Genomic DNA, 23438 nt, shown 5'->3' with positions numbered 1-23438 from the left:
CTAAAGTTACTATGTTTTTTCTTACCTTTAAGCAAAGGTAAGAAAAAACATAGCCCTCCTTACTACTGTACAATGAGTATTTGAAAAATGTACAATGTAATGTTACCTTTGATCCCAAGGCTCCAGTGACCTTTCCTGTCGTTGAGGGGACCCTCCTTCACACCATTTCCAGGGGCCTTGACCAATGTGTGCGTCACCCACAAACTTACCGTCCCGATGCTTAGAGCAGAGGGGAGAGTTCCGGAAACAGCTGAACACACTGATTGTCCCATCAGGGGGAAAAGGAATGGCACTGAAATTCTTCAGATACTTTCCTAGCTCCTAGACAATCAAAATGGTTTAATGTAAGTGGCTTATTTCATCGAACCAAGGAAGAGGGGGAAAAGCAGATACTGGCAATTTTGCCCTCAATGTCTTTTCTGTGTCCTTCTTTAGTTGGAATTTACATAATAACGGGCGGGGCAGTGTCACGGTGCACACATAGCTGTGCACGTTATTCTTCTGTTGCTTTCCCAAAAGGCTTGAAAATGCAGTAGACTTAATCTAGGTTAAAAAAAAAAAGCTCCATTTTCCTAGCAGGAAATTTCTAGAGCTTCCCTGTCTTCCCAGGGCATGGAAATAACAGAAGATTCCTTCAGGGGAAGTCCCCGGGGCAGCAGGAGGCTGGCAGGAGGCTGAATCTTGTGGCCGGGTGTAATAGAAATATGGTCACGGCGGGTCAGGTGGAGAAGTCGGAAGAAAGGTGTGGGGCTGCCACTGAGTGGGGTGAGATCATCGTTCCTTCCCTGGCTGAAACGTTGGCTCAGATCTGCTGTCTGCGGGCGATCCTGCTGGGGGGGTGGGGGGGGTGAGTCAGGGTGTTTGGAGAAGCATCGGGTGACTGCCCCAGGCAGCCAGAGAAAGAAGCGCAGATCCTGCTCGGCTGGGGAAAGTTTCCCAGGGGAATTCCTTGGGTTGGCATCCGGTGATCCAATCAGCAGTGTCCACATAATTCAAGAACCGAAAGCAGAATGGCAGCATCATTTCTCCGCTTCCTAGGTAGTGGCCAGATGGTAATACTTTCTACAACAGGGTGCCAATTATATCAAACTCCATAAAACTCAGCTAATTGGGTACGGTTTCATTAAAAGTTGATTTCTACAAGATGATGAGGCGTTTGGATTGGGTGGCCGTGACTCTGAGCTACGGAAGGGCCCACTTGTTGGATAGGGAAAAGAGAAGATTCATCTTAGGTGACTTCTGGGGAGACATTTCAAGCAAGAGAGGTTTAGGTTATCAGAAGACATTTTAGGTGGCAGGAAAGGAGTCTGAAGCAGTGCTGAGGATCTTTCAGAGAAAGGTGGAACGAATTGGAGGTGGTTAAGGCAGGAGACCCTGGAGATCGGCATTGATTTTGAAGGTTACTCGTGAGCCAGTCATTATTGGGATGTTTTTGCCTTTGCTACTTGTGTGATTGGGGGACAGTCTGCTAGCCTCCTGGGGACAGCTATTTTCTCATCTGTGAAATGGGAGGAAGTAGAGGGTTAGGCTCATAGAGTGAGTTAAATTATAACATTCTGCGATTCTACAGAAAGAGCACGGAAGCCACCAGAAAGCAATGCCACCTTAACGTCCTGTAATTTTCTTTCTCTTAGTTTTGAGTTTAAAGCAATAAAAGGTTTGAGGGGGCGGTGGGAGGGCATCAAACAAAAACCCTCTCATCTCCCTGCAGGTTCTTCCTTTAGATGACTGACTTTTGCTTTGGTTGCCACTTTGCTCGTGCCTCTCACTGCGGTCTCTCGGCGTATGTCATTGCAGCCATCACGGTCAGGCGTCCAGGAGCAGAACAGCTACAATAGAGAGATCATAAGTGGAATGCATGGAAGGGTTCAGTGGCAGGGGACGGAGCTTTAGATGCAGCTTGTGGCATCAGTAGCATCATTTGTTCACTCGTATCTTGCACCTCTCGAAGGCAAGCAGTGCGTTGATGACGAAGCAGGAGCAAACACTGAGGCCACAGCACCGTGGAAGCCACGGGACAGTGAGGTGATAGTGCCTTGCTGCCGTCTTCCCCTGGCGGCACCGTGTCTTCTCAGTGGGTGGAATTTGGGCTAAGGAGAGGGATACACCTGTGACCCCCCAGGCTACCAGATCTCATCGTAAAGCCTCTTTGTACTTTCTAAGAACGGCACTTTATCGTTGTCTTTTGCCTCAAGACAGTGAAGTTATAGTTACCTCCTACACCACTGAAAAACGACTCTGTTTGTCTAAGGTCAGTGCTAAGTTTTCAGTAAAAATATAATCCAGGGGATTTTTGATGGGGGTTTTTGAGCCTTTCACTGCTTTGTAGAAACTGGAAGTAGGGAGGTCTCGGCAGCCAGTGATTGATAGTTTTGAAACCGTAGTGTGTGGGAGACGCACTTGAGCACAAAACGTACCACTTAGATCAACAACCTTTGGATTTTGGGAAAAAAGCATTAAATTCTCTACGTAGTGGCTAAGATTGAGGGAGAAAATAGATGACAAGGGGAATCAAGTATAAGGAGTATGTCCTCTTTTGACTTCGGCTGGCTTGCATGCTCCTGACTTGACAAGAAGCCAAGATCCCGATTGCAATTCCACTTGTGTAAAGCAGGCACCTGCTTTGCTTGCAAATGTGCACACAAAAGAGAGCTTCATTCACAGAAAGGAAAAAACCATGGCGGGTTCACTAATTTAGCCTTCCAGGGCTTTAGTCCCTTGATCTACCAGCCCCTTAGAATTCAAAGGCAGCCTGTAAAGGAATTTTCGATTCACAATGTGATGACTTTGTTGATGTCTTGGATTCGAATATATATTGAATTGAATTTGTCTACCAGGACTATTACTTTGTGAAAACAAAAAGAAAGACAAAAAAGAAAGTACAGGGTTCAATCATCAGATGATCAGTCTGTGGCTGTTTTCAAGTGTTGATTTGCTTAGATTTAGAAAAACAAAGTAGGTTTCATATGTTTAAGATGTTGCCTGGCCTTGAAAACATGGACAAGCCTCTGTCTTTACCCTGGGACAGAGTTCAAGAAGGATAGACAGGTGTTTCTGTGCACAGCATTGCAAGCTCCAAAACTAAAACACTTTTTTATTTTACCGCCATAAGCTCCAAAACTGAAATACTGTTTATTTTACCAGCTTAGCCACAGAATTGTAGGAAATCATTTTTTCACTGTGTCTCAGTCCTCGAGTTTTACAGTATTGCATTTCAGAAAGTGCTCCACGTTTTTCCATAATAAAATATTACTGAAGAGCAGCATCAGAAAAAGAGTTAGAACTAGAACATTCCAGAAAGGCCCTTTCTGACGCATACAAGAGCACATATCTCAGGAGGTTCTCTCCTCAGTCCAGGCTGGTGGTGACGGGGCAGTCATGAGGAACGGGTCGCCCAGTAACACCAGCCACAGTGGGGTTGGCTTCTGCCATTGACTGTGTAAACTGTTGGCATGTGATCTGGAATTCCCACCCTGCAGCTGACGTGTGACCGTTTCAATAATTGGAAACCATTCAAGTCACCGACCTTTCCTCTCTTGGGTTTGGTTATTACATATTGTATGCGTGTATTAAAATATCACATGTACCCCTTAAATATGTACAAAAATATCACATGCGCCCCTTAAATATGTGCAGATATTATGTATCAATCACAAAATGCCAGCAAATTTTTTAAAAGGTACACAAATATTAAAGAAAAAAAGAAAAACCTGGCCCGTCCCTGTTTTAGAACCAAAGTCTTTAAAGAAAACGAAACTGCGTTTTTAAAATGGTATCTCCAGAGCGTCAAACCCTTAGTTCCTTTCCTACCCAGTTTGATAAGGTTTAGAGACCTTGGAGGAAGTGTCTTTAATGAGGATGATGTCAGTTTCCTGGAGGGCAGAATTAATTTTAAAACCTGATCTTATATCATTCTCTAGGGCTGTGTCTATAGTACCCTCCACACTGAAGAATGTAAATAAATAGCCGTTGGACTTAAGGCGAGCCATGATACAAACTGGTTATCTTTACATAAGCAGTACATTTTTTTTTTCTTGTGAGTATTATTACCAAGAGTTTCCAAGTAAAGATTTTCAAGAGAAACAGCTGTGGTTTGAAAAGATTTGTGATAATCCAGATGGTTTCTTTGAGGATAAATCTACTTGATCATTTAAAATTAAAGTCTTTCAGTGAAGTTGAGTGTTTTCTTTATGATTTTAAATACACTACTGTGTGTGTGTGTGTGTGTGTGTGTGTGTGTGTGTGTGTGTGTAGCTACCATTGGCCTGTCTTATTGGGAGCTTTGTCTTTGAAAACAGCAAAAACATCATAACAGTGTCTCAGATGATCTAGCAGTTACGCTGGCAAAATACCTGCAGGATCTCTCTCAGGACAGCAGAAAGAATTGGTGAAAAGACACAGTCAGACAACCAGCTACCCTGTTTGGAGTGTGCAGTGCTCAGCCTCTCTGGGAGCTGCCACTCCCAACTTCTGATGCGTGATGTTGCAATCATAGCGCACAATTACGCCCCTGATTACAGATTGCTTTACAAGCTGAACACATGCAACTCTATTGCTAAACTTAACCAATTCTTGGAAATGTGGGCGTCAGAAGTCTCCAGGTCCTTTAAGACGGGTCTCTGAGGAGGTCGACAGAAGGGGTGACAGATGGGAAATTGGGACTAGGTAAGCTTTTCTGTGCCTCTCTCCTTCCCTTGGTGCACGACATGGTCTTGCTGCTTTCTCACCACCCAGAACTGCTCAGCGGGAGGCCTCTGCAGAGGCCCTCAGTAGCCCAGGGCCGGTCTCCTACACTTTGTCTGGCTTATACGTTCCCTTCCCAGGGGCTCTGCTGCATGTTCAAAGTTTAAACAGAAGAATTAATTCACAGTGAGATAGATGTTCATGGCCAGCTAGATTGAATGTATTTCCCCTCTAAGGTCTGTATAGAACCGTCATGATCTTTGGTGATCAACCAAAGGTGTCATCATCAGTAGTAGAAATCTCAGGTCCCGTGTGGCCTCAGGCTGTGATATTTGGTTCTGAAATCACATCTCAAGTTTTACCACTGTACCTATCTCACCTGTGAATTTAAAATGTCCTAGAGAGGAGTAATGGGAGGGGCTTGATAAACTAACACATGCAGGATTTTTTTTTTTTTTTTACTCCAAGGTCTAAAGCTTTGATTATTATAATGAATTGTTGAAACAAAAGATACCATAAAGTGACCTGGGTGTGGAGCCTCATGTTTACCTTTTCTGAGTTGGCTGCTGCCACTGGCAGAAACCCCTCAGTGTGCGGATAGACTGCGGCACGACTCCTAAAGTGCATGTGCTTAGTAGACAGCGTCAAGTAGGAAAACGTGAAGCAGCAGAGATCACCAGCATTGAGCAGAAATAGGAGGGTTGAGACTTGCTGAAGCACCTGACTCATCAGACTGCACCCACCGCTGTGGATCCCAGAGTCCCTTGACCGGTCACTTCTCCTCTTTGACACAGGCAGGGCCTTTCTCTCCGCTCCACGCACAGCCTGCAAAACGGGGTTCCGGGAATGCACACCGGAGCCTGCGGGGCTGCCCGCTTGGATGCGTGCTGCGGCCGCTGGCCATGGAAGCGCACCTCTGGGTGTTGTAGACGTTTAGCCACCCACCTTACTCTGATGTTGCCAACAGAGGCTGCGGGAGGGAGTGGAGGCCTGTCCCTGAGTCAGGTTGCCGCGCCATCTGGTGTTGCAGCTGACCTGGAAACGAATCCCGTGCCTCTCAGACCTGAGTCGCAGCTGGCATGGGGAAATCTAAGAGACAGGTGGTTCCCTTAACAGCTGCACAGTCAGGTAGGGCTGGCGAGAGAGAGAATTCCATTCTTGTTGAGCCTGCGTGGGTTTTCTGGGATCTATAGCAGCTCCCTGACCTTTTTTGCCATAAAAATTACCATTGCAGGGCAAATAACGATATTTGTTTTCTCTTCCTTTGTTGAAATATTCTCTGCAGGTCAGAGAATATAAGACTTTAAGTGAACATATTTAGTGATAGATGCATTTAAAAAAAAAGGAAAAAAAAACATGGCTCTTAGCTGGGAGAGGACTTCACAGCAAGAGCAATCTTTCAGACACATTCCAATTTCTGAAAATGTACAAACTCAAGTCCCATTAGGGCTTTACACTAATTACTATATCTAAAGTGACTGTTTAAATTTGGAGGTCTGTATTTACCCTGCACATTTGAAGATAACTTAACCAGACGCTGTATTTGTTAAGCAAAGCATTGTGCATGCTGAATGAAGCAGAAGACTTTTTCAGCCCAATAAAAGTAAAGAATAATTTTGGCTCTTTTTAATTTGTTCTGAATGGAACACTTGGACTATATACATCCATGTGGTTTTGGGGAGGATTTTAGACATACTTGGTTTTTAGTAAGCGAAGGTACAGGAAAAGTAAGGTGTTTTCCCCATAAGTCATTCAACAACTGAAAGTATGAAACCAAAAGAAGAATCTTAGGATAATATTCCCAGTTGTCTTGTCTGTCCCAGGCCCCTCACACTCAAGTGAGTTGGTCACATCATGGGAGTGCCCAGCCGAGGCCTGAGTAGGGGCGGAAATCCAGCCTGGGCTCTGCTCACCAAGCCATGGGCTGTGGCAAGGAGCTATGCCCACCCAAAGATGGGGCGCTGATTTTGAATTGCACAAAGGCTCCAAGCTCCCCTGCCAAGCGCAGCGGCCACGGAGCTGAGCTGTGTCGGGTCGGGCATACGAGCAGTCAGTGAGGGGCGTATCACCAGTGTCACCTACAAGGTCCTCCTAACCTGTCACTCTGAAGCTAGAGCTGCTGTTGCCATGATCTTAAAGAACCTTTGTTTAAATGGGTGCAATGGAATGGTGAAGAGCAATGCAGAGCTTGCAGAGGATCTGTAGTGATAAATCCCTCATGTCACCATACTGGCTGCACGGGCAGCGTGGACCCTGGCTGGAATGAGTTTGAGATTTAGGGTATCTCCTTTTCTGGAAAACAAAAGACGAAACAAAAACCACCCACCTTCTCTTCACTAAGAACTTTTGCTCAAGAGGAAAACACTGTAAGCAGCCAGATTCACACTAAGTTGTAATGACTAGGAACAATTATATGTCTACTCCTTCAAGGGTAGCGGTTTAATATTTAAATAGCAAATGGTGGACTCTCAGGCAGTGGGAAGTGGCAGGGATTTGACTCAGGCATCTGAGGCAGGGGAGTGTCGTTTATTCCTGAGACCACTGTGTGTGGGTCAAAGCTCTTAAAGTTGGCCCAGCACACAGGGACACACGATTCTCTCAGTTTACATCCTCTTTGTTCTTGGTGGCTTTTATCTTGTTGTGTTTAGTTCTCCTTTTTCAATTTCCCTGTCATTCCACTGTTCTTTCAGGCCAACCTTTGCTTCTCATTCTTCACTCTGGCCTGGCCAACCTGGGCTTTGTTTTTCATCTCCCAGCTTACTCTTATTAATTCCTTCCTTTCAGTCAAGCAAACTGTTCCATCGCTACATCTTTTTTTATGGGTCTCACCCCCAAAAGTCTCCAGCTCCAAGGTGTCAGATTCTGCCTCTTTTTTAAAACTTTGATTATTAGATGAGGTTGAAGTTCAGAACCTCCCCGTTGTTCCTTATCCAGAAGCTAACCCCATGAGCCCGGGAGAGGAGAGTGTATTGAGAATCTGTCTGTTAGAAACGGTCAGAAGGCTTGTCTTGTTTTTATATCTATACCAAGCCTAGCGAAGCATGGTTGGTATTTTTCTTCTTCTAAAAATGATTACTGGAAGCTGGGACTTGACTTTAAATTTAAAATTATTCCTTGATACAAAGCAATTCCTATAGCCTTCAGGGGGCCTACCTTAGGCCAGTGGAGCTGAAATCACTAGTTAAGTTGATCTCTTCAGTAGCTTGGCCAAATGGACTCTAGTCATGGAAGCCAAGACAGTTGACATGAAAAGCGCACGTAAAAATGGCCAGTCTCTCCAGCTATGATTGTTCAAGAAAATTCGTAATTTTCAATTCCCTTCATCATTCAGGTGATACATTTGAAGGATTTCTGATGCTTAAATGCATGGAGTTCCTTAAATGCCAGGAAGCTGTGGTCAATACTCCGTCCAAAAAGTGAAGATTTCTATACGTATTTAATGTCATTAGACCCCCAAATAATCAAGTGGAAGGGGACAAGGTTCCAGATTTCTTTTCCATGCGGTCGGGAAGCATCTTAGATGTCTTTGGGAATGCTGTACGCATGGGATTGTACTTTATTCCCGCCCCCCCCCCTTGCTCCTTTGAATGCATTTTTATTTGGAGAAATCCGAAAGCTGATGTGTGACTGTAAACCTTTCAAGGTGTGCGGTGCCAGCTCCCTGCTCTGCGGACGTGTCATTTTGTTGTGCTCTTTGTCTCACTTGCATCATTCCCCTAAATAGAAGCGACGTGAGTGCCTAAGTGCTGGGCATTTTTCTCACGCTGCTTGACGTGCTTGTTGTATGAGCATCTCCCTGAGCTCTTGCAGCCCTGTCTGGCTGTGTTTGGGGACAGCTCAGGGGCAGTATATACAGTCCTGCTGAGGGCATCGCTCTGTGTCTTCCTCAGCCCGGCTTCCCAAAGGCTGCCCAGATCCAAAATAGTTATCTTCCTTGTTTTAATTTCTAAAGCGTCAGTCTACGCCCTTTTCCCAAGCCTAGTTGTGCTGAGAAACTATTATAGGTCTATGCCAATTAACAAATTGTTAACCAGTATTTTCGTCACCAAGTTGAAGTAGGTGTGAGCCATTGTTCAGGATGCATGCAGAAGGAATGGTCTAGGGTTTCAACACCCATTTCTTGGGAGGTGGAGGTTGGTTGGGAAAGGGGGGTGTATGCTGTCCTGCCCTGGAGGGGCCCGGATGCCCTCTGCTCTCAGAAATGCGAAATGACGTGGTTGCCAGTTTGTGCGCCACGGCCATATTGAATGCGTGGGCAGAGTCTCTTTGGGTATGTGCCAGACCTGTATTGTAACTTATTTTCTAAACTGGTAAAAAATATATATATATATATATATATATAGTCTCTCATTCTGGCAAACAAGTATTGAGTGTCATGTGCACAAAACTTTGCATTATGTACTATGGTGGAGATAAAAAATAACACACTGTCCCAGGAAGTTTATAATCCTGCGGTCTAACCTTTGAGTTTGGAAAGCATTTCAAAAATCTGATGTTCTAGAGAAGCTACCCTTTAAGAAGATCATAATTGCTGGAAGCTCACGCTGTTGTTACTGTGATTAAATACGTTATGTAGTTGCTACCCACAAATCCCATTAACATCTCGCCTACCCCACCGCCACCTCCCACCCTCCTTCCTGAATAGCTGTATTCCGCAGAGCTGATGCACGGAGGTGCGCATTGCCTCCAACGTGGGTAAAGCTAATAAGTATGATTTAGGGTGAAAAGGCACTGGGTAAATGCTTGAGATGTTATTGCTGTTCTCATTCGCTTTATTATTTTTAAATTGTGCATCCTTTTAAGTAGATTGTTTGTTCGCCGCAGTCTCCATTATATCTAAGCAAAGCATTCACAGAAATTTCTAAAACCTTTTCATTTCTCTCTGTAGGTTGTTGTTTCGTAACATTTTATACAAGAAAAGCTGCACTTGAGGCCCAGAATGCACTGCACAATATTAAAACTTTACCTGGGGTGAGTCGGTTTACTTTTGTACCAGAATCACTTTATTGCTTGAAAATGGTCCTTTTAACTGAAGGTTCTAGTTATGGGCTCTTAGTGCCAAAAATGACTTTGGTCTTTTGAGGAGTGTGTGTTTGACCCTCTGTTCCCTGCAGCAGCCAAGCCAGCTGGCCGGCCCCTAGAGGAGCTCTGGCTTTCACGCTGACGGGAAGAGCTCTCAAATAGCATGTCCCCTGGTTAGAAAATCAGAGTGACCCCACTGGGCAGCAGCGGCTGCCAAAGAGTATTGGGTGGGCTAAGATTTTTAAAAGGGGGAAGAAATAAAAACCCAACACACAAGAGAAGCAAATGGAAAAGGAAAAGCTTTTTACTCCCCGGGAGCCCCTTTTCAAATTTCTTCTTTAGATTTTCTTTTGAAAAGACAAAATGTACCCTGTATAGCCATAATATTAAGCCTCCAAATGGTTTCTAAACAGTCAGTGGTGGTTAACAAAGTCAATGTTTTAATGCCCAATTTGTGGCTTCATGTTGATACAGAACAGAAAAATATAATGCTTACCGTTTTTTGGGTTTTTTTTCCATTTCCTTCCTGGTAATGTTTGATGGTTAGGACAATTTGCTAGAAATGAACTGACGTTGCATGTAACAGCTTCATCAGAATACATTATGTCTAAAGGATTTTGTGACACTTTTATATATTGCATGCTAGCATCCATTTCCCTATGTTGTTTGAGTATTTTCCCTACTGACCCAAATATCCACGATGAGTTCATTCAGTATCGTAATGACTCACATCAGTTATAATGAAGAACCTGTGATAACCACTGTAGTGATAATGATTTTATTGAAACCTGGTTTGATAAGAATAAAAGAAAGATAATGTAATGTCCCTAATGTTTTCAGAGTAATTCTAACATGGTGTCATTTATCCATCTCTGAACACGTACACAGATACCTGTGCGTGTGTGTACACGCTAACATATGCACATGGAAGAGATGGCTTTATGTGATTCACTTTAGATCCACTGAAGAAAATTTTGTAAATTTGTAGTGGCCAGATGTTCAACAAAAGGTTTTCAAAATGTTAGCTTCTTAATCACCCAAAAGCAATGGGTTATGAACCTTGATCTTACATCATACCACTTTGGTTTTCCCCTTTTCATGTGAGGAAATCAAAAAATAGAAGGTTCAAAAAAGCAAGTGTGTGGTATCGGAGTGCTCCTTCTCAATTTAACTACTTGTCTCTGAAACCACTAAGGTGCTTCTTAATAAGCCTGCTTTTATTAAGGCTCAGTGACTTTAAAAGAAAAAAGAAAGTAGTGTTATTTCAGCTTCATTCTCCATGAAAATGGAATTTTTCCAATGTAAATTCTAGGAGATCGCAGTGTTAGGTCCCTTTATGGAATGAAAGAACCAAGGCAAATACTTACTGGTGCAGCCAACAATAGAAGAAAATACTTATTTCCCAGCCTCCTAAACACACTCAAAGACCACATTGTATTCCCTCCCTTAAAAAGAAACACTTTACTGTAATTTGCACACAAAATCCTTTTGAGGTATGTTTTAAAAAATGACTTGAGAAGATGAATTGTTGTTTAGCATTTAAGGTATAGTAGAGTTTGATGGCAGTGACATCATATTTTAAGTGCATGCAAAACCTGGTTGGTTTGGATTTATCCCCTCTGCTAGCAGTTCAGCTCTAGTGTGATCTTGCCACGTGAAGGTGCTTTTAAGAAACCCAGAGTTAATACAATGAAAGGGGCACGTTGAGATGCATAGAACTGACTCATGAGTATGCTTGGGTTTGGGATATCTGCCTCTGACTATTTTCTTACCTAACAAATTGCATGTTTTGTAGTTTTTTTTTCTTTAAAAAAGTTGCATGTTTTCTTTCTCGTCTTCCAAAAAATTCCGCATGTGGAATCCAGGGGTGGTGATTTTAGAGACCCGTTGTTAGAGACAGTCATGTGGAAGTTGGAAAAGATGTTTGGTGGATTATTTTTGGTTTTCTTTGTATCTGGTTCACATTCGTATGCCCAGTTACTTTGAGGCAAGTTAAAGGAAACGCTGAAAAATGAGATCTTATCTGTAAGGCTAATAGCCTTTACGCTGTGCACACTTGCCACCTTGGCCATTTCAAATGTGGTAAATGAGGACAGAGTTCCATGTCTTGCATCTGTGTATGGCTTTATCTGATAAGTATCACCCTTAACAGCTACAGGAAAAATATGAAAGTGGTTGCCTTGCAGCTGTATGCCTTTTGTGGACAGGAAGAAATGGGACCCGACATAAAAAGATTAATGCATAGTCTTAGAAAAAAAATATTACAGGGTACCTTGCTGTTTGATTACAAGCCTTGGAATTAGTCAACATTTCCATAATTCTAAACCAATATACACCTGTTTTCCCACTGTGATGTGAAGGCACAACTTAATTTAACAGAAACCCCGCTGTGCTAAATCTCTCATTAAATACCAAGCGAGTTCAGTAATTTAAAGTTGTACACTACCATTTTAACTGGTTGCCTTCATATTATGAAATTAATAAGAAATTAATGATGCACTTTGCCATATGCCTTCAATTTCTTTATGAATAAAAATAAAAGGGATAAAGAAAAATGCATCACCAGCTGACACTTTAAAGCTTTTCTGCTTGTAATCATTTTCCTGTGGATAAAATCCATTAAAAAGTCACTTGCTGCCTTTTTTTTCTAAAGTGTCCAAAACTTTCCATTTAAAGCAAGATCAAATAATGCTGGTTTTTTTTTTTTTTTCTGTGCGGGTTTTCTTCTGCAGTTGATATTTTGTTTCATAAGGAACTTCTATCCTGCAGCCCAGCTCGAGCAGAGTTATAGGGGTTTGCTTTTGCCTTTCTGCACTGGCTTCCTCTCTTGAGGGAAACAAAGAACTTGGTTTGTTGAGAGGCAGAAACAAGCTGATAGGACTTGACTATTCAGTCGCTGTGCCTTCTCTTAGATTTTGATTGAGGGCACCCTCCTTTTCGTGTCCCGTGTGGAGTCTGGAGACCCTTTACGTGGTGGGTAGGGCCCTGGGATGGAGGTGAAGGATCAGGGCCTTCCTGAGCCCTGATCATATATGTCCTCAGAGTAAGTGAGGCCACATTTCTCAAGCCTGCGTCTTCCTGTGTGACCAATAAACACACCGTGTCTTAAATCCGCAGAGCCGCTCAACATCAGCCCTAGAAATAAAGTAGTGGAAATAAAGGGAGTGGATTCAAGATCTCAACACCCAGAGCAAGCAAGGAAGGGAGGGGCTGGGCGTCCTTCCCTTGCTTGGATGACGCTTTGCTGCTCCAAAAGTGACTGCTTAACGCTTAAGCAACAGACCAAATCTTAGGGATAGCCCCTTACGATTTACTGACATTTCATGAGATCTGTGAATCCCAAGTGATAATTTATTGAGTGCCTACTGTGTGCCCGGCACTAAGCTTAGGTATTGGCAGGAAATAGCAGAGGTCAAGCCCGATGGGCCTCTAGCTGATACTAGTGGGCTGGATGGACAGCAGACAGGTAATTAATATTTATGTGGTTTATGCTTTAGTGCTTTTCTGCTTCTGACAGGATACCAGTTACACACACACCCTGAGACCCCTAATTAGTAGTGTCTTCATAGCCTGAAGATTATACCATGGCTGTGTCTACACAGCCTGGGCTACTCGATGAGCCACTGGGTTTGGTGCAGCATGATTAGACCAGCTCTTCCGCTGCTGGGCCACTTGTGTTTTTGGACAAATTTTGGTTGCCTCCACTTTGTGATGACGTATGAGCTTGGGCTTGGAGATGGCCCCCTTACTTTAGGGTTTCTGGAAGGCACAACCCAACTGGTAGTATGATTCAGTAGAAATGTCCTTGTCTGCCATTGTACCTTCCCAGAGAGAGATCTTTGCAAAGGCAACTTGCAAGATTCGTTTTGTTTTCTTTTGACCTAATTTAGCTCAATTAAAAAATAAAAACCTTTATGGAGGCACAGAAAAACTACCGAGATCTTTTCAGTAATCAAATGTCAGGGCCAAATATCCTTGTGCTGGTGTCAGCACAGTGCCATATGTCATTCTTTTTTTCAAGGTCTTCACACATATTGTCTCTGGCAATGAGGCTTTTTGATTGAAAATCTGCAGCGGTCTCATTAGAGCGTTCACTGTATAAATTAATTTAATTAAGGATGTAATAACAGAGAGGAATACAGTTTTGAAAAAGCTCTTAAGTTTTAGCAGCGAGGAGGAGGAATCTATGGAATCTCAATGTCTTGTAAAATATTAATTGCAAATTTCTTCCAGACATTCTCCCTGAATATGCCTCTACCCTTTTCTTTTTAGAATCACTACCGGTTTTATTAAATGCAGTTTATATTAAGGAGTTACCGCCCTCAGAGAACATTTGTTTAGAGCACTCATTTTAGCAGTGGCATACTGAAAGGTGTTTTATAAGCACGCACGCAATGTGAGCAAGGCCTACACGTAGTGTTGAGATATAAAAACAAATGAGCCTGATCCGGTAGGAAGAGGCTGTAAGTAAATGGCCTCGTGGGACAAGCGTGTTCGCCCACACGGAGTGAGTGGCCCCTTCCCGGCTTGCCCTGGCAGAAGCAATTTACCTGTGTGCGTAGGCACTTTCCTCCCAGGCAACTTTAGCTCAGCTCTCCACAGAAGTGTTCTTGAACAGCGGAATTGCTGGGGGCTGTCATTCTTTTCCGCAGAGCCACTTGACTCTCGCCGGGGCCAAATTCAGTTTGCCTATTTTAATGTATTTTCAGGTACTCATTTTCTTTGAGCTCCCTGTCCTAGTTATTCTGTACTTAAGGCCTTTGTTCTCAGGGCCATCATTATTATTATTTTAATCATCATCATCATCATTATTTCTTTGTCATAAAATCTCTCAGACCCCCATCTGCTCGTATCACGGGAACATCTCCCCCAAACCATCCCACTAGAATGGAAGCCGAACTGGGCCAAGTTCAGTGAACTTTTTTTCGTAGATGCCTTTTATTTAAAATTGTTATGGAGAAACAGCCAGAACATCCATATGAACAGGTTTGAGTGCTCACAGTCTTATATCAGGTGGAACAAACAGAGCATTCATATATTCGTTCAACAAATACTGAGTTTCTGTTGTTTGCCGGGCACGGTTCTAGATACTAGGGAATACAGTAGCAACAGCCACGCCCTGTATAAGTGAATCCCCAACAAACAGAGCCTCCCACCAGGCTCATACACAGAAAATGTTGAATAAATAGCTATCAGATATTTAATGGCCACACAGGTTAGTTTATGACATATTTCCAAGGGAGTCAAGTTGTTGTTTCTTTAAAGATAATTCTGCCCACAAATACTACCAATGTTCCAGAATATAGGGTGAATGTATATTTGTTACATGTATGTATGTTAAGTGATATAATTTGTTTCACAGAGATCTGTTCACATATATGTGTACATACACTATCTTACATGCACATATGGGTATCAGTCCAAATAAATGCATGAATATATAACAAAGTCCCACTTTCCTGTTTGGCCTGAAAACATACCCTTAATTACTTTGTAGTCCACTTTCTTATTTTAGGCTTCATCAACTGTCTCAGTTCCTGAGTATAATTAGAATCCTTTGTTTGTGCTCTGAATCCGGCTCGTGGCTGATTCATGGTGCGTGAGAGGGTGCTTGAGAACTGCGGTTCATGGCGATCCCTGCCCTCGCTTGCCTACCGCAGGCTGAGTGGGAGACTGCCCGGGAAGCTGCTTCAGCCCTGACCACATCTGCCTGACAAGTCCTTGTTCCTGCCAGATCTGTCCCGTACGGGTGAACTGCTCTTGGGTAGCCACCCAACGTGCAAAATAAATTTGCTGTGGAATGTATCACTCGGGACGTGCATTTCGTGTGCATTCTTCAGATGTCTACATTTGCAGAATCTGGCCTGGGCAGAGATATTTGGCCTCTTGGGACTGTCTAAGAGCAACCCCTTCCCCGGCGGTCTGTGCTGTGTTCGTATAATGCTTAAATCCCATAGAAGTGAAAGCTAAACCCAAAGTAAGGATTTTGTCTGTCTTCAAGATGTCTTTTTTAAGCAGTGTGATAAAGTGCCAAGGAGTGTGGTTCCAGAGGAGTCCCCTGGGGGCAGGGGTGGGTGTAGAGGCCCCTTCCCACCGGGAGCCAGGCCAGTGTGAAGGGGCAAGGTTGAGGTGCAGACCCTGCCTGCAGGGGCTCAGCCAGGTTGCTCCCAGCTCGTATCTTTAACCCAAGCGAAAGTTGGAGGATAAAAGGAACTTGTTGGCACAGTGGGCCCCAGTCCACAGGCCCAGGAAACTGGGAAAGTATATTTTACTGCTTCATTAAAAAGTCACTGGAAGGCCGGGCATGGTGGCTCACGCCTGTAATCCTAGCACTCTGGGAGGCCAAGGCGAGTGGATCCCTCGAGGTCAGGAGTTCGAGACCAGCCTGAGCAAGAGCGAGACCCCGTCTCTACTAAAAATAGAAAGAAATTAGCCAAACAACAACAACAACAACAAAAAAAAATGGAAAAAATTAGCTGGGCATGGTGGCGCATGCCTGTAGTCCCAGCTACTCGGGAGGCTGAGGCAGGAGGATCGCTTGAGCCCAGGAGTTTGAGGTTGCTGTGAGCTAGGCTGATGCCACGGCACTCTAGCCCAGGCAAGAGAGTGAGACTTTGTCTCAAAAAAAAAAAAAAAGCCACTGGAAATCGACTATTTCACCCACCATGAAATTGTACGTGCCACCTGAAGAGCAGGCAGTTTTGTGTACGGCTGGCAATCCATCAGTTCGATAACTTTGATCGGCGGTTATTGATGTATGGCTTTGAATAACTAAAAGGAAAACCCAGTTACTTTTAAAACGTGGCCCACTCTGTACAAGGAAATCTGGGAGAAAATTAATCAGGACTCTTTGGTGGGGAAAAGTTGGAAATGCTAGCACAGGGTGCAACAGGGAGCAGCTGCACCGCTTCTTGGCCGTAGAACTAAGCGGAAGGCACTACTGCTTTGTTTTGCAAACAGCATAGTCCCAGCTACACACCTAGTAAATAGGACTTTTGGGAGCACTAATGAGGGAATGTGTGTAAAAGCCCCAGCACTGGGGTTGCCCGGTCAGATCTGCAAAAGTGCTGCATGTCGTTGTTTGAGGGCTGTTGGTGTCATTGTTACCACGTGAGGGTGTGGTAGGATGGTACATGGCAAAGGGAAGTAGTAGAGTCCAGAGAAAATCGTTTCTCTGCGATAGTACAAGAGTAAACTGGGAATATTAAGTTCACTTATATGAACGTCGGTTCCCAAAAGGTTGGTAAGATTTCGAAAGATGATTTGGGGGGAGAACCCATGAATTTGATTAAAAGGTCCAGATGGAATTGCATAGCAAGGGGTATGGTAGTTGAAAGGGGGAAAGGTTTGAAAAAAAAAAAAGGCTAGATAATTGTCCAGATTCTGTTAGAGTATGGCGTTTCTGTGCAGATTCTTCACCTGGACATGCTATGACCTTGACTCTTTCCCGTGTGAGGTGGGCACGGCTCAGGTGAACAGGCAGGCCAGTCCGTAGCCTGAAGCTTTAGGCCATGAATGAAGCATATGACTCGGGTACATGTGAAGAGGATTCTCCTGGGAGCCCCAAGGTTCTTCCCCACCAAGAAATACAGAATGGCTGAACACGGGGGAGCCAAGGCCAATATCAAAGGGAGACCTGGGACTGCTCAGCTCAGCCAGGTCTGGTCTGATTAGTGCAGGGGAGGGAGGGGCGGGGCAAGAAGCCTCCCTGCTCCTGCTGCTTGTTTGAGCCCTAGACTGTCGTAGGACACAGGTGCTCGGGAAGTCTCATTAGTATTATGGCACAGGCTATTACAGTTGTTTTGATAGAGCAGTATTTCAGGACTGTATCATCAACAGCTCTCACTGCCCACAAGCCACCGAGATGAAAGGATAAACAGTAAACAGTACGTGTGGGAGATTGCAGAAAGGGACACTGTGACAAATGTTCTCTTTTATGCTCCTTATTGTTCCTGACTGTCACTGTGTCCCATCAGCACTCAAAACACACATTTGTGATGCCATCCCCTCCTTCAGCGCTTAGAAACCCTTGGAATTCCTTCCTTCCTTTATCTGCAAAACGAAGGGCTTGGACTAAATGATTCTTTCCGATCTTGCAGGACTGTTCTTCACTGTCCATGTATTGTCTGTAGTCTTATCCTAGTTAATGAAAAAAAATCTATGTGTGACCCACTTGCTTCAGTTACTGGTTAGTAATTTTAGAGCACTTTGTGTAGACAATGTGGATCATTTGAGTTTGACTGTCCACTCTGAGGTTCTCTGGGGGTCTGCTTTGCTCTCCCCTCTGGTCGAGCACCAAAGGGAGCTCAGCCCCAATAATGTTTCCAGCAGGGAACGGAGAAAGGGAAGGGAAGGGAATGGACTCTAAAAAGTCAGTTTCATTCCTCATTTGCAGCCTGGGTTTGACAAGAAAGGGTGTTGAGCCTGATGAGGGTTCAGGATTATTGGTGGATTTCTTTTATCTGTTTAATTCCTGTCCCCAGGTAACATGGATAAGTGAGTTGTCTTTGTTTGTAAATGGCTTTACAGGGTTGTTTGTTTGTTATCCCTTCTAAAAATATTTCAGGTGATGTATTGGTAGCGTTCACCTTGTTATACCGAGGACAGGGAGGTTTGAGAGATTAAATTAACTTCTCTGACCTCCCTGAGCAAAGCGGTGACAGAACTAGAAGTTACTAAGACTCCCTGGGAGGGTGGCCTGGTCAGGCGGGTGTAGGCATAGCGTTGCCCCGTTTCAGGGAGTAAGGAGCATGACTCGGGAGGCCAGCGCAGCTCAACTGTAAAAACTGTCATTGCACAGGTACAGGCTGTCCCTTTATTGACTGCCCATGTGGAGCTCTGTAACTGTATCTTGATTTTCACGGCTCCACAAGGCACATGTTGGATAGCACCATTTTACTGGCAAGGGAGCTGAAACTCAAAGAAAATGAGTAACTTGTCCGGCGTTACACAGCTGGTAGCTGTGAGTTTACAGGCAGTTGGGTTCAAACCAGTGTGTCTGGACTCATAGTCGAGGGGCTGTTGTCCCGTCTGCCTTGCCCTGGGCACAGGCTTGCCAGGCCCGGTACAGGGTCTCAGAGGACTCTGTTTGCTCCCTTTGGAGCTGTCACGAAATAAATCTGAGACCCCAGCCCCTCCTGAAGCTCGCCAGTGGGTGCAGAACGGCAGGGTCGTGCCAGTTCCTGCTGCATGGGATGGCGCCCAGGGGCAGCTCTGTAGACCTGGAAGTCAGCTAGGCAGATGGCAACACACGCAAGCGAGCACATGCACACATGCGAACACATGCACACACACGAGCACGTGCACGCACATGAGCCCATGCACACACAAGCATGTGCGCACACAAGTGCACACACGCACACACATGGGCACATGCATGCATGCACATGCATGTACACATGAGCATGTGCGCACACGAGCACATGCACTCACACGAGCACCTGTGCACACGAGTACATGTACACACGTGAGCGCATACACACATGCACACACGAGCAAATGAACACATGCACACGCACATGAGTCAGTGCTGCCACAACAGGAGCACTGGGGACACGTGGCTGCAGCTCTGCCCGAGATGTGGATTGTGCTCCATTGTGCTCCATCGTGCAGGCACAAGTCATAAAGAGCATTCAGTGAGGGAGACAAGGTGTTGGCTGAAACTTGGGTGTGAGGTTACTCACACAGCTCTCTGAGAGGAAGCTGGAGATCAAAGACAGTCACTGCTGTAAGAGGCACTACTTTGCGCAAATGATTATAAATGCAACATCCCTCTTTGGAGGAGTGCAGCTTCACCAACAGCATCTCATTGACATTCATGTTATTGGGGTGCTTTTCTTTATCGGCATCCACAGGCTGCGGTCCCAGTCCCCCATCCGCATTCTAATGCCCTGTCTCCATCCTGCTGCCCCCGTCTCTCTGCTTCCCTGCTCCGGGGAGGAAGGGCAGGGTGGGGGCACGGAGCTCCCCCCAGGAGGGAAAGCAGAAGTGCTGTCACCTACAACGGAGCACAGAGCTGAAGTTGGGAAACAACCAGAAATCTTGAGGCACCTGCTGGCACACATCCTGCTACCCTGAAAAACACCTGGAGGCCTTTAGAAAGCAACTGGTTCTGCCTGTTGTTTTACTGATGAGGAAGCCAAAGTCTGAGCAGGAGCCAGGCTCTACTGCAGAGGAGCGTGCTGAGGAAGAGATCCAGGCAGCAGACACCGCAGCCAGTGTGGCCGGGTGAACAGGGTCCCCTCGCTAGCCGCGTGATACAGCAGCTGCCACTCTCTTGGTCACAGGGTGAGCAGGGTGCTATGCCGCTATGCCCTAAGTGCTGTCCCACCTCCTGCCGTCCTCTGTCCAACCAGCCCATCAAGAGGCCAGTTAGGAGTGAAGGCCAGAGCACTGGCCAGGATGATAGGGTGGGTTTTGTGGCCACTTCTCTCTGCCCATTGTTGTGTGCTTTCTGCTCTTGTGTGAATTCAAATGACAGGTGTATTTCGGAAGCTCAAGTTGTCTCTGCCTCTTTGTTGGGAGAGTCGCAGCTGGTGCTGCTGCTGGTGGCTACGGGCCTCAGTTGGACCAGGACGTTCTCAGTGACTGACACTTTCTACAACACTGTCACACATCAGGAACAGGAACAACCATGTGAGAACAGAGGACAGGTTCCCCGGAAACTCGGCTCCACTCTTGGAAACTTCACTGAGTGACTATGGGTCACAGGGTATATTTTAATCTGTGGCATTCAGCACTTGATAAACATACCAGCAGGTGTACAGTATCTTGGTTTCCTTGGAAGAGCATATCTTTAAATATATGCCGGGAAACTGTTAGATAGTTTGAGCCAGTGTACAGTAAGTTTTATCCCCAAGTCAGAGGAATTAGGAAATAGAACATTAATTGCTGTCATCGCATATAGTATGCTAGGTATAACGTCAGCACAGCAGTTGCAGAATTTGAGAATAGGTACATCGAGCACATGTTCTGTAAACATTTGGTCTGCATGATTGCTGTATTTCAGTGGCTTTCAGAATTTAAATAATTTTAAACAAATAATTGTTCAAGTAATAAAGTAATAGTAATAGTTAACATTTATTGTTTACTAGGTGCAGGTAACTGTGCCATGAGCTTTATATATACTTGAACTCATGCAAATAATAAAATAGTCATTTGTTTTCGTATTCTGGTCGCCTTTTCAACTGGAAATCTGTTGTTGTAAGTTCAAGAGACTTAAAGAGGCTACATCTATTAGAGAAAATTTCTCTAATGATAAATCGATAAATATCTTTTATTGCTAGTAATTTACCTACTCCAGCTAGATACGAGTATGAGGTAAAAGACCACTGTCAGTTAATTCAGGCGCACCTCGTCCTGTCTTCCTAATTCATTGCTGATATCTGATGAATGATTTACTGCTGTTTGTAAGCTGTCGTTTAAAGAAGTGCAGGAGTTTTAGCCTCAGGTGTAATCAGTTCTATCTTAGATTCCTTCTGAAGCACATAGTGGCACTAACTATAATCACAACTAAAAAAAAAAAAAAACTCACAAAATACCATTTTATCATTTACTAGAGAATATCAGTCACTGAGTTACCTAAATTGCTCCTCAAAGTTGCCAGGTATAAAACCCCTATATAGGTCATTAACAGAAACAAAATGTTACCAGTAAGGAAAATAAAAAGAGTCAAAAGCCCAGGAAATCCTGTAGCTGATTTCAGTAGGCTTTATGTTTAAATGTTACATGGATCCACAGAGGAGGAAAGGATGCATGGGGAGGACGTAGGCCGGACCAAATCATAGGTCAGGCTGTAGGGAGCTGTGGTGTCCAAGCTCCTGACTTGATAGATGAAGAAACTAAAGCCCAGTAAGGCCAGGTGACAGGTGATGTGCCAAATCACGTGCCATTGAGTGGTGGAGGGGGGACAACAGATCGTTCCTCCTAACCCTGAGCCAGTTGCTCTTCTAGGAAACCAGGCCTTGCGATTTCTCTGCAAGAGGATGCCAAACACATCATTTTAAAGAATCTGACATTCACAGCCCGGGTCACCTGTCCATATCATTACACCCTGTGGCGTGAGGCTGTTGAACTTGGTGTTTCCTTTTCTCATTTTTGTTCTCTGAGAAAGACCCAAAGAGGTGACAGTAATCTTCCTGGAGACTCACCTAAAATGACACGTGAGGGAGATGAAATTTATCAGGAATTGATGAAGCTGTCGTGAACGCTTAAGGCCATTTGTGTCTAAAACGAGGGCAGGGATTTGCAACTTTGGCTGCGCAACACAGTCAGTTGGGGAGCTTCCAGAACTACGTGTGCCCGGCCACTGCACAGGCAAAGAGGAATCTCTTGGGAGGAGAGCCCAGCATCGGCATTTTCAAAGCTCCCCAAATGGTTCAGGCAAGTTTGAGAACCACTTGTTAAGAGGATTAGTCATGTGAATGTCTAGGGACACGCTCCTGCCTGCTGCATCTCTTCCCGCAAGCACAGCGTGGTCTTGCTGCGCCAGCCGTGGTCAGCGGACCACCAGCCGTGATGTCATGGGAAAAGGTGTCAGAAATGTAGACCCCACACCCGTTCTCACTCACACTCTCAGAAATAGCCGTGCGAGGTGGCGGGGACGTTAATGAGCTTGATGGCGGTAATCGTTCTACAGTGTGTCTGTATCAAAGCATCGCATTGTATGCTGTGAAAAGGAAAATTTAAAAATTTTTAAACATTGAGAAAAGCTGCATCCTAAGAGTGCATAGTCGAGTTAGAGCAGCGCTGTGCTGAGCCAGGCCCCGCCGATGCCACTCGCTGTGGGGCAGCTGAGTGTGGGTGCAGGCACCACGTGGGTGTGCCCTGCCCCTCACCCGAGAGCCAGAGAGACCCTCTGTGGGTAAGAGGCCACTGCCTTCCCTGAGGCCTTTGAGACGTTCTGACCGTGCAGGATTGGGAGGTCAAGAAGTAAATGCAGACAGGAGAATGTCCTTTGTTTTCCAGCATCCTTGAATGGGCAGCTGGACTTTCGGCTACCAACCATACTCAGAAACCTGCTGGGAAATCTCTGAATGGGCCTTGCGTAGAATTCATATGTCTCCGACTATAAGGGGGTGAATGGAACTGATGCTGCTAGAAGCACAGTTTCACTGGCCAGGAGAAGCTCATTCTAAAGCACAAGGAGCAGTCTCCTGCCGTAAAGAGTTAGTTAACCTGTGAAACTGGGCAGCTCCTTTCCACCTTGCAGAAAGCATAAGAGTGTGGTGGCCCTGCTATTTCATCCTTCAGGGACTTGGAATTCCCTCCCAGGAAAGCAAAGCATTGATTAACCTGTTTCTGTTGATACCCACAGCTAGAGAGACTTTGTTGGCAAAGAGAATTGAACTACCTACATGAATGCCAGGGTAGACTATAGTACCGCATAAGATGGGACGCTGTGTATTATACATACGTTTTTTGCAATAGGCGAGGCTTAAAAAGAATGTCATCTGCCCCGAGCAGTGTGAGATTTCCCCTTGAGTGAGTTCTTGTTTTCCGTTCTTACTTCTTGTGGGTCTGGAGAAGTTTTTCACGTTCAGGGTCATTCCTAAGCACTTAAAGTACAGCAGACATCCTAGGTAGCAGTCTGGAAGCACAAAATCCTCTTTTGTCACATAAAACTGAGACTCACTGGCCAGTGTTTGCCTAAATCAACAGCTGTTGCCCATCAGTCCCGCACCTGAGAGTGAGCTGTGGTTAGTTGACCAAATAAGAAACTGAAATTGAAAAGC

At 44.9% G+C, this 23438-nt stretch overlaps 1 protein-coding gene across 16 annotated transcripts in view; it reads left to right on the top strand.

Annotated features, from left to right (window-relative positions):
- The window catches only part of CELF2 (CUGBP Elav-like family member 2), a 724899-nt gene that overhangs the window by 605213 nt on the left and 96248 nt on the right, over nucleotides 1–23438 (top strand). For all 16 annotated transcript variants that reach the window (XM_075997468.1, XM_075997471.1, XM_012740321.3 and 13 more), the window contains one exon: nucleotides 9572–9654. In XM_075997468.1, the coding sequence (XP_075853583.1) occupies nucleotides 9572–9654 (83 nt within the window). The remainder of the gene's footprint in view (nucleotides 1–9571; nucleotides 9655–23438) is intronic.

This window comes from Microcebus murinus, chromosome 25, assembly GCF_040939455.1.
Source record: "Microcebus murinus isolate Inina chromosome 25, M.murinus_Inina_mat1.0, whole genome shotgun sequence".
In the NCBI taxonomy this organism is placed as follows: Eukaryota; Metazoa; Chordata; class Mammalia; order Primates; family Cheirogaleidae; genus Microcebus; species Microcebus murinus.
The sequence above is the reverse complement of the archived record's forward strand: the minus strand, read 5'-3'. Positions and strand labels throughout refer to the sequence as shown.